The 12,034-nt window shown below is 40.4% G+C and overlaps 1 protein-coding gene across 14 annotated transcripts in view; it reads right to left on the bottom strand.

Moving 5' to 3' along the window:
• ALG9 (ALG9 alpha-1,2-mannosyltransferase) overlaps positions 1-12,034 on the bottom strand; it is a 115,856-nt gene that overhangs the window by 34,700 nt on the left and 69,122 nt on the right. For all 14 annotated transcript variants that reach the window (XM_038536191.1, XM_038536193.1, XM_038536187.1 and 11 more), the window contains one exon: positions 6,872-7,002. In XM_038536191.1, the coding sequence (XP_038392119.1) occupies positions 6,872-7,002 (131 nt within the window). The remainder of the gene's footprint in view (positions 1-6,871; positions 7,003-12,034) is intronic.

The raw sequence follows: 12,034 nt of genomic DNA, 5'->3' as shown, positions 1-12,034 counted from the left end.
TCCAGGCCTCTCATAATGCAGAGAAGCAGCCTATAAGACAAGAATGAATGGACATATGGGTTGCCATTCACCTAAATGGGCTAACAACATTTAGCCCCATTTACGGAGTCATCCTCCACTAGCCTAACAGGAAAGGCCTTGCTTGTCTTCTAAAAACTTCAACAGAAAACAAGGCTTCTTCCTGTATTCAGATATTCAGAATTCCTAAGTTTGTACCAGTCACAATCACTAACTAATAAAGATTATTATTGTTCTAATTATCTTTAGGCTGTTTTCCCCTGGAGCTGAGTCTCCAGTGAGTAGGATATTTTTATGTGCCAATACGGTCTTTATCCAGGTTGCTGAGACACAACCTAGGAATGTCAGCAAATTAAATCAATAAGCCATGGGCAAACCCACACATAGACATGAACTATTGGGAAAGGAACCATATATGCTCCATTCCACCATTCTGCTTTTTGGGGCAAGCCCCTGTATTCTGGTCACATTACAGCAGAATGACCATACATCTTCATTGCCCAGGACAGGGCCCCTTTTATTTTAAAAATCACTCTGATTTGGTGATTTTTTTTAAAGATTTTATTTATTTATTCATAGAGACACACACAGAGAGAGAGAGGCAGAGACACAGTCAGAGGGAGAAGCAGGCACCATAGAGAGAGCCTGACATGGGACTTGATCCCGGGCCTCCAAGATCACACCCTGGGCTGCAGGTGGTGCTAAACCACTGCACCACCAGGGCTGCCCCTGATTTGGTGATCTCTTAAAGATCACTTTACCTAAGAGCCAAATTTAAGCCAGTGAAAGAGGTAAATTAAATTTTTCTTGACTAACCCTGAGGCGCCCCATCCAAAAGGCTCCTTTTTCTGTTTCCGCTTGTGCTCGTGATTTCCTCTCCTTGAATCATCTAGGCAATTCTGCCCTCTTGACCACTGGTACAAATCCTCCTTTTTCTCTATGCCTCAGCTCAGGAGCCATGTCCTTCAGGAAGCTTCTCAGTATACCCTGACCTCCACAGAGGTCTCCTTTCTTGGATGTTCTAGCACACAGCCTGGCACCTCTTATGGTCTTAATACTATTTTTAAGTTGTTTTTTGCATGTGTAACTACACAAGCTATAAGTCATTTAAGGGCAAAATCTGTGTCTAATTACTTCTTTTACATCCCTTTAAAAAATCCAGCTCTGTGACAAGGACATAATATCTCCTGATTTTCAAACCTGCCTAACCAGCTGGCTCTGAGATCTAAGACTCCAGGTGCCTTCTACTGCTGACTCCCTTCTCTCACAGTACCCTGTACTTCTTGAAAGCACCTACACAGGTTTCAATTATATATTGATTTGTATGGTTAGTTGTTTAATGCCAAGGTTCAAGAGGACAAAGAATTTGTGTCTACTGTTCATCATTATGTACCTAAAAGCCACCACAGTGCCTGACAGTGTTCAAAAAAATATCTGCAGACAGACAGACAGATGGATAATGGAATTAAAAAAAAAATCATCTCAAAGTGAACTATTAAGGAAGCAGATTTAATAAAAAAAAAAAAAAAAAGGAAGCAGATTTAAGTTTTAGGGCCTGAAACATTTGAGAAAGTAATCAGCTTTCATTTCTAAAAGATCATGTGGTGGTATGTCACAGGCTTAAAACCTCCTTTCCTCAGAAAGAGCTAGAGTGTAATTAGGCCTGCAGCCTCACCCAGCCTAGGGTCTAAGACATGAATGACCATCTCATGCAGAGGGTACCATCTCTCTCCTTGTTACATAAATTGCTAAAGTACAAAAACCACAGTCTCAAGAAGACAAAGGAAATGCAGCCACCCAAGTGAACAGGTTGGAAGGCATCCCAGGATCAAGCTCCCAAGAGCATTTCAAGCATAAGCTCAGAGTGCTCTGGGGTACACAGCCTCGGACAGTATAGTCCAAATTAATTGTCCCAAGTCCACAACATGAGATGTCATGGTGCTGACAGCTATGAACTGCCGTGGCAAAGCTGGGCTGTAGGATCTCAGTGTTTTTCCAGTTATATCAATATCTACTAGGAAATGCTGAGGAAGAGAAAGAAACAGCATAATTTCGGAAACCTAGGCTGCCTGCTAATGCCTGACACACATATAATGCTTTAGAATTTAAGAACACCTTCATAGTTTTCCATGCTCACTTAATCCTTACAACATTCCCATGAAGTAGGTAAGATATTATTACCTGTGTTCTAATGTGGAAATCTAGGAATCAGAGAGGAACAATGAGCAAGAAGCCAGGACTCAATGCACAGGTCTTCTGACCCCTTGCTCTTTTCTCTGTACCCTGCACTCTTTCAAGTCAACTATACCTTTTCAGTTCTTAAACCAGATTTTTTTCTTAGCATATGGTCATGAAAAGAATGCCAAATTATGGGAAATGAGTAAAATTTATGGGAAGTGAAAAACCTCTGAAGGCACTCTCCAATAACCTCCCTCCCTCCCCCAGCCCTAGAGGTTTGTGGAGTTGGCAGAGGAGAAATGAAGCAGCAGCAGGGATCAAGAGAACAAACAATGAGGTAAATTTAGGGTCCCTTGCTCCAGTAAGTTCTGCTCAAACTTGCAAAAGCTTCTGCTCAAGGACCAGCCCAGCTAGAGAAAGCAATCCACAACACTTCTGATACAGCAAAGGACAATGTTAAAAGCTTGATACAGGCCACTAGGAAAGTTGTGGGATTCTGGGGAAATTCTAGCCTAATCTTCCTGACACCCAGCATCTCCAGAGTCAATCCCTCCTCTGCAGTTGAATTCACGCTCTCACTTGCCTCTTAACTAGCCAACCAGAATCATCTTCTAATTTGTTGCTAGGCCTCCAACTTTCCCTCCTTCCAATCCACCTCCCACAAAATCACCAAAGCAATCCTCAATTGTCACCACTTCTCGGATTCTTCCTTGGCCCCTCTCACCCTAGCCTTTTGGGAACCCATCCCTCCCGTGCTTCAGTAGCACTTTCCTGGTGTGGTGCTTCTCCCCAGGTATACCATAAACTCCCCAAGACAGCAGTCTTGTCCGCACACAGTCTAAAATCTTAGATGTAGAAGATGTTCAATAGATGTTGATCAAATTGAGCCCATTATGCTTTCTTTCTGGCCTCAAAATCGAGCATGTTAGGGAAGCACGATGCACAGTGGGGAACAGCAAGCAGCATCTCTGGACAGGATGGCTGAGGAGAGTGAACACAGAGGAGCTACAGCACTTGTGTGACTGCACAGGTATCTCCTCCAGTCACTCTCTGCTTACCGCAAGGCAGGTGGGAAGGTGACCAACATTTTCTGCTCTTCCCTCCAGAGATTTCAAATGCTCTAATGAAAACTGTACAAGCAGGTTTCTGGGCCTTGTCCCGAAGGCTTTCAGTTAATATGCTCCAGCGGTGGTTCAAGGGTGCCACCAAAAGGGGAAATGGGTAGATGGGCAGCCCTTCTCATTTTCATCCCTCAAAACCAAAAGTGGGGGGGAAGTCACCTTAAAATGACTCCCTTACCCCATTTGCTATTAACAGAGTTTATTCTGTGACCAATGTACTGCTGATCACTATTTGTGAACCATTTGGTTTCCCTTTGCTAACAGCAAGGTTGCTTAGGATCTGCTTTGCCCTCAGAGCTGGAGATCCTCCCAGGGCCAGATCTCATGTTGTCACAGTTTTCTCAACTCAAAATAGAAGGCACAAAGCGACTTGCCCCAGGTACTATATCAAATAACAATAACTAAGAACACATGTGATGCAGAAAGTTTCACACCATCACTGCTGCTTCTCCTTCCAGTTCTCTCCTCCTACTGCTCCAATCTGACAATGTGTGACTATCAATGATCCCACCACCTCTCATGGCCTTCCACCCCCACTGTACCCCCCACCCTTCCTCACCCAACTTAAGGCCATGACACCTCCATAAACTCAACTCCCTTGCCCCTTAATGCTTTGTTGAACTGTCTTGGCCTAAACCCAACCCTGCACACAAAAATGTGCACATAAATGTTCATAGCAGCATTATTCAAAATAGCCAAAAAATACAAATAACTCAAGTATCCACCAACTGGGGAAGAGGCAAACAAAATTATTATATCCATATAATGGAATAGTATTCATCAACAAAATAGGACACCAATTAATACATGCTATAATATGAATGAACTTCCCAAACATGCAAAGTGAAAGAAGCCAGATACAGAACCCCAATATTATATATTTCCATTTATATACAGACAACTTGGTAAATTTACTAATAATTACTAAATTGCACACTTTAAATGGGTGGCTTTTATGGTAAGTAAATTATACTTCTATGAATTTGTTTTAAAAATTAAAAATTTAAAAAAAAAAAAAAAGGGAATCCCTGGGTGGCTCAGCAGTTGGCGCCTGCCTTTGGCCCAGGGCACAATCCTGGAGTCCTGGGATTGAGTCCTGCGTTGGGCTCCCGGCATGGAGCCTGCTTCTCCCTCTGCCTGTGTCTGTGTCTCTGCCTCTCTCTCTCTCTCTCTCTCTCTATCATAAATTAAAAAAAAAAAAAATCTAAAAAATTAAAAAAGAAAACCAACTCTTGTTAAATTCACCTGTTCTGTGATTCAGCACTGGACTATCTCTATAGCTGGAGAAGGAAAAAGCAACCACACTGGCCCCACTTAAAACTCAGGGGGGTTCTTGATCCTGTCTTCCAATCACACTGTATTTCTCGAGCTCCTTTTGTCTCCTACTCTCCTCAATTATTTCCCTCTCCTCAAATCTCCAACACCACATCCCCATATAGTCCCTTCTCATCTGATAATTCTGCTTCCTGCTTCACTGAGAAAACAGAGGCTATTAGAGAACTTCCAGACTCCCATTATCACACCTACCTGTAGCCAGTTTCTATTCTGCTCTATCTAGCATGTATGTGTGCTATTTAAATTAAGATTAAATAAAATTTAAAATTCAGTTCCTCATTGACAGCAGCCACATTTCAAGTGCTAAATATAAATAGCCTCATGCAGCTCGTGGCTCCTATAGTAGACAGAGCAGATATGGAACATCTCCATCACTGCAGAGAGATGATCTATCTACTTCCTAACTAACTGAAACATCTCCTCTACTTACAAGTACCTCTTCTCTCATCTACCTTAAGGGTACTGCTCCATCAATCCCTCCTTCCTCCTCCATGATCAGTTTTCAGCTAAGACATCATCTCCATCAGCATACAAACATGACTGTTAGTGAAACAGATAACAGATAATGGCATTCTCAACAGAAGTAACAAGCATGTGACATGTTAAAGGTTTTAGCTGATGCTACTGTCATAATCATATGGCAATACAGAAATGTATCAAACCAACAAGTGTACACCTTAAACTCACAAAATGTGTTTAAAAAAAAAAAATCTACTACCATCAGTTGATGTCTTTTTTTTTTTAATATTTATTTATTTATGATAGTCACACACAGAGAGAGAGAGAGAGAGAGGCAGAGACACAGGCAGAGGGAGAAGCAGGCTTCATGCACCGGGAGCCCAACGTGGGATTCGATCCTGGGTCTCCAGGATCGTGCCCTGGGCCAAAGGCAGGTGCTAGACCGCTGCGCCACCCAGGGATCCCCAAAATGTGTTTTTTTAAAAAGAAAATGTAATGGTTGTACAACACTGTAAACGTAATTAACACCACTAAACTGTACACTTAAAATAGTTAAAATGGCAAATTTTATGTTTTTTGTATATATACATATATATGTATATGTATATACACACACAACACCACCACAATTACAAAAAGATTCAAAGGACAAAATCTCTCATCGTCATTTCCCTATAGTACTCACCACCAGCTATGGCCCTGTTTCTCTGCTACCCTTCAGAGCACAACTCTTCAGAAGACTTCTCTATGTTCACCATCTTCCTCTCATCCCCCTCATCTCTCAAGTCACCATGCCCCTACCACTCTACCAAAATGGTTTTTATCAGCTGCCTAACCCAAAGGACAGTTGTTCTTACTCATCTTTATTCATCAGCAGCTTCTGAGCACTCCCTCCTCATAGAAACATTATCTTCCCTATTTCTGAGTCCAAGACCTGCCTCTCAGGACCTGGTCCTCTACCTTTTGACTTCTGCCTAGATTCTGCCCACCAGGCCTCCCTGGACCTCCACTCACAAACAACCTGACTCCTCCACTCAACTCCATTACTCCTTCACCTAAATATCCTGACTCCTCTCTTGTCATTAGTTCTCAGGCTCTTCTGAAGAGCCAGACAAGCCCTGGTCTATTTGCCCTACTTGACTGAGCCTTGATCCCAAAAATAATGGACATGAACTTTTAGCTCCTTAAAGGACACAGTCAATCTTCCTAACAGTGTCACAATACTCTGAGTAAGACCACTGAAATTGATTGCCAAAAGTAATCTGTGTCAGGTAGCTCCAATGGCCCAGCGGTTTGGCGCTGCCTTCAGCCCGGGGTATGATCCTGAAGACCTAGGATCAAGTCCCACATCAGGCTCCCTACATGGAGCCTGCTTCTCCCTCTGCCTGTGTCTCTGCCTCTCTCTCTCTCTCTCTCTCTCTCTCTCTGTGTTTGTCATGAATAAATAAATAAATTCTTTAAAAAACAAACAAAAAAAGTAATCCATGTCAAATACTTATTTGCATTGTCTTCAGTGGATCTGTTTTATTTAGATTCTTTTACTTGGATGATACCTGAATAAACTTTGCACTTGGTGCCTAGAAAAAGTACTCTTTAAGATTTCTCAGGAAACTGGACAAGAATAGAAGATGTGCTTGGACCCAAATAAAAATAAAATGAAATGATGGCTATTACAGTCAGCCCAGGACTGGAAGTTATTCAATCAAGATTCTAATTCTCACCCTTACTAGTCTTAGTACGTACTATCTCTAGCCACATACCTAGAGGCATCAAGGAATGGTCTGTAGGCCAAACTGATCCATTCTTCTCTATTTGATGAGTATTTCGGCTCCCGGGGTGTTTCTCCCATGGTGTCCAAATCCACTAGATAATGGCATTTACTGATGTCAATCTGCAAATGGAGAAAGGGCAACACTGCATCAGTAACTGCAAAGGTCCTTTCAGGATAAGGAACATCAATTACCATCCTAAAAATTCCCACAGGGTTTCAGAAGTACAAACATCCAAGTCTTTAGACAATATTATCTGTGCTCTCTCCCTTCAGATAAGAGTGTTGGGTGCTGGGGTAATATTTAGGCTCCTGGGGGCAGAAGAAGACATGCACCCACCTAGCCAAATATGTATGTAAGCTTTGGGAGTTCTGACTCTAGTTTGGATATTAAGTTCCTCTGGCCTCAGAGACACTTCTGAAGCCAGCATAAGTTCACAATCTACTCAAAAAACTCTCTTCTGCTATCATTCCCTTCCAATCTATCACCTCTTATCTCAGAGATTGAAAGGGCATCACCTAACCACACATGCTAATGTGTGAGGAAGCCCTGTCTCTGCTGATAAAGTGGTTACTCTACACCTCGTAAGTGGTACAGAAAGATCATGCATCACCATCTCCTTCAAAAATTCAACAGAACTGACAGAGACATGGGAACTGCTGCTGCAGCAAGAGATCAGTAAAACTGAGATATCAGAACTGTAAGAATGGAGACTACAAAAAATAAAAAGCTATATAGTAACTATTAGCAAAATTGTAGTCATCCAGTTGCTTACAACATGGATACACCAGACCATCATAGGTAATCTTAAATACATTTCATTTAAAACCATATCAGGGGCAGCCTGGGTGGCTCAGCCGTTTAGCGCCGTCTTCGCCCAGGATGTGATCCTGGAGACCCTGGGATCGAGTCCCACATCGGGCTCCCTGCATGGAGCCTACTTCTCCCTCTGCCTGTGTCTCTGCCCCCCTCTCTCTCTCCTCTCTGTGTTTCTCATGAATAAATAAAACCTTAAAAAATAATAAAAAAATAAAACCATATCGGGATCCCTGGGTGGTGCAGCGGTTTGGCGCCTGCCTTTGGCCCAGGGCGCGATCCTGGAGACCCAGGATCGAATCCCACATCGGGCTCCCAGTGCATGGAGCCTGCTTCTCCCTCTGCCTGTGTCTCTGCCTCTCTCTCTCTCTCTCTGTGACTATCATAAATAAATAAATAAATTTAAAAAAAAAGAAAAAAAAAACGTATCAGTACTGTGCTTCTCACAAAACTCATTAATTCAATGGAACATACTATAAAAATCTGGATACTTCTGCTGTTAAATAGCTTCCTTCCAACTAAAAAAAAGTCTAGTCTAACCAAAATCACAAGTATGTGGCAGAGTCATATCTGGACCCAAGTCAGTGTGACTTCAAAAGTCATATCAAGACCACCCCAAAACAGAGGGAAAGTGTTCTCAGGAGCTCATCTAAATGTTTCCTACAAATTAAAACCAATAAAGAGTCCTTCTAGAATGCCAGGTATCAGCTAAGATAAAGGCAATTAGAAACATGAATAGATCTACAGCAAATCTCACATTTAATAGTAAAGGGCTAAAAGCTTTTCCCTTGGGATCAAGAACCAGTCAAGGCTTTTTAACTATGCTATTCAACAATGTATCACAGGTTTCAATCAGATGGGTAAGGTAAGAGAAAGAAATAAATGACAGAAGAAATGGAAACAGATAACAAAATTCATTCATCACAATGATATGACTGGTATATATAAAATCTAGTTGCCCAATAAATTTTGGAATTCAGAGTTTATCAAACTTTAGACTTACATGATGTAAAAATCAAAGTCATATATTCACATAGAACAGCAGTGGACAATATAGAAAATGATTTTATTTTTAAAAATTATGTTCTTTCAAATTATGTTATGAAAATATAATTTACAAGAATTTGAAAATGTATGCCTTTGAACAGAACTCACAAAAATATGGGAAAGTCCTCTATAAAAAATTATGGAATTTTATTGACAAATGTCTGTCAATGATCAATTTATAATGTGGTATATTCATATAATTAAAATGTGGCAAATACGTTAATGAAATATTATTCAATCTTAAGGATACGTTGTATAGCACAGAGGAACCTTGAAAACATGATGCTAAAGTGAAAGAAGCCAGCCACAAAAGTCACATATGGTGTGACTCCATTTACATGAAATGTCCAGAACAGACAAATCCATTGAGCCTGAAAGCAGATTAGTAGTTGCTAAGGCCTAGGGAAGTGACTGCTTAATGGGTATGGGATTTTTCTGGGGTGAGAGGGTTGGGGAGGATGAAAATGTTCTGAAATTAGATAGTGGTTATGGCCTCACAACAGTATGAATGTACTAACCACCACTGAATAGTGCACTTAAAATCATTGCTTACCCAAAGATCCAGCAACTCCATTTCTAGGTATATACCCAAAAGAACTGAAAGTAGTGACTCAAAACAGATATTTATATCCCAATGTTCATAGCAGCATTGTCACAACAGACCAAAGGTGGAAACAACCCAAAAGTCCATCATGGAAGAATGGATTAAAAAACTAATGAGTGCCAACTTTCAGTCTGACGTGATTAAAAAGGTCTAGAGGTGGAGAATGCAGATGGTCATACAACAGTGTGAATATACTTAAGACCACTGAATTATATCCCCAAAATGGCTAAAGTAGTAAATTTTATCACAAAATAAATCTGTTGAAATGATGAATTTTACTTTTTAAATATTGTATTTATTTATTCATGAGAGACACAGAGAGAGAGAGGCAGAGACACAGCAGAAGGAGAAACAGGCTCCATGCAGGGAGCTCAATGTGGGACTCGATCCTGGGACTCCAGGGCAACACCCTGAGGCAGAAGCTCAACCCCTGAGCCACCCAGGTGTCCTGAAATGATGAATTTTAATCTCAAAAAAATTTTTGATAATATAGTATTAAATGGAGAAACCTTATTCCTATAGAATCAATGTTATAAAGATGCAAAGTCTAAATAAATTGATCAATATAGTAAAGGCAATCTCAAAAATCCCATCAGACTTTTTTGGTGAAATTTGACAAGCTAATTCCAAAATTTATATGGAAATGTACAAGGACAAGGAGAGCCAAGGCACTGTCAGGAAAGAAAAGCAAGGTGACAGGCTTACTTGCTATAAATTTAGAGTAAATAAGACAAGAACTGTTTAGTGCAGGAATAGATTGAGAGACTAATGAAGAGAACAGGATTTAGAATGGATGCAGGCAACATGGACCCTGATTTATGACAGAGTGACACCTCAGAGCAGTGGAGAGAGGATGAGCTCTTCACTGACTGGTGCTGGGACAACTGGATATCCATTGGGGGAAAAATAAAATTGGACCTCAACTTCACTCCACTCACAAAAACCAACTTCAGATGGACTAAAGAACTAAATGAGAAAGGCAAAATTATAATGCTCTTGAGAGATCATATTGGAGAGTATCTTCAAGAACTGCAGTAAAAGGCTTTTTAGACAAGACACAGAAAGCATTAACTACCAAAAAAATGGATCAATTTGACATTATCTATTCATCAAAAACACCCTATAAGAGTGAAAAGATGAGCTAAAGAATGGCAGAAGAAATATGTAACACATTTAACCATCAAGAATTCATATCTAGAATATATAAAGAATACCTGCTAGTCAACAAGACAAAGAGAGATCATCCAATAGAAAAATGGGCAAATGACTTTAACTGGTACTTCATAAGAAGAAATCTAAATGGCCAAAAACAAGTGAACAAATGCTCAATCTCATTAGCAATCAAGGATATTGCAAACCAAAAAAAAAAAAAAAAAAAAAAGGATATTACAAACCAAAATCACAATGAAAACTTACAACACTAAGTGTTGGCCAGAATGTGGAACAGCTCTATTCATTGTTGACAGGAGATTAGATTGGTACAAGATTTTTAGAAAACTGTATCACAGAATCTACAAAAACTGAACATGTACATTTGCTATGATCCAACATATGTACCCCAGGTATCACATAGATCCATATGAAATAATAAATATTTCATTGTTTATTTCACAAAATTGGTAATTTCACCATGGTACAAGCTAATATATATCCAACAGAAATACATGCACCAAAAGACATTCCAAGAATGTTCAATGTGGCTTTTTTTTTTTTAAAGACTTTATTTATTTGAGATAGAAAGAGTGAGACAAAGAGCAAGCGCAGGGAGTAGAGGGAGAAGCAGACTCCCCACTGATCATGGAACCTGATGCGGGGCCCAATCCCAGGACCCCAAGACCATTACCTGAGCTAAAGGCAGACACTTAACTGACTGAGCCACCCAGGCACCTCTCAATGTGGCTTTTTTTTTTTTTTTTTTAAGATTCTATTTATTCATGAGACACACAGAGGAACAGAGGCAGAGACACAGGCAGAGAGAAAAGCAGGTTTCATGCAGGGAGCCCTATGTGGGACTTGATCCCAGGACTCCAGGATCACGTTCTGGGCCGAAGGCAGTCACTCAACCGCTGAGCCACCCAGGTGTCCCTCAATGTGGCTTTATTTGTAATTGGCCCAAGACTGGAAACAAGAAAACATCCATCAACAGTAAAACAATAAATTGTGGTTTGGTCACACAATGAGATACTATATAGTAACAAAAGAGAACATGTGCGATTATTATTAACCAAGTGTTGAGGAAAAAAATCAATATGCAAAAAAAAAAAAGTGCAGTATGATTCCATGTATACGAAGTTCAAAAACAGTCAAAACTAATTTAAATTGTGTAGGAATGAATATTAAAGTGGTAAATCAAGAGAAAAGCAAGGAAATTATTACCATAAAAAAAGTCAGGAGAGTCCCTCTAAAAGGGGGAGTGGGTCACAATCAAAAGGAGTTGGTGATGGAGTTCTAGGTGGGGACAATGCTCTAGTATTTGACCTGGTGATGCTTACACAGGTACCTGGCTCTATTATTATATTATTGATTACTGCACACTTGTGTTTTGTGCACATTTAGGTGTATGGGTAATACAACTGAAGGTTTAAAAAAAGTGCTTATAAGAACAACTTGTTCATTTCTTGCCTGCAGTAAACTCTGTCCTTCCCCCCACCTCTAACTCACAGTACTGTTCCCATTCTCTCCTAGCA

This window comes from Canis lupus, chromosome 5 (genome assembly GCF_011100685.1).
Source record: "Canis lupus familiaris isolate Mischka breed German Shepherd chromosome 5, alternate assembly UU_Cfam_GSD_1.0, whole genome shotgun sequence".
NCBI classification, from domain to species: Eukaryota; Metazoa; Chordata; class Mammalia; order Carnivora; family Canidae; genus Canis; species Canis lupus.
Note: the sequence above shows the minus strand (reverse complement) of the source record. Positions and strands in the feature narration are given on the sequence as shown.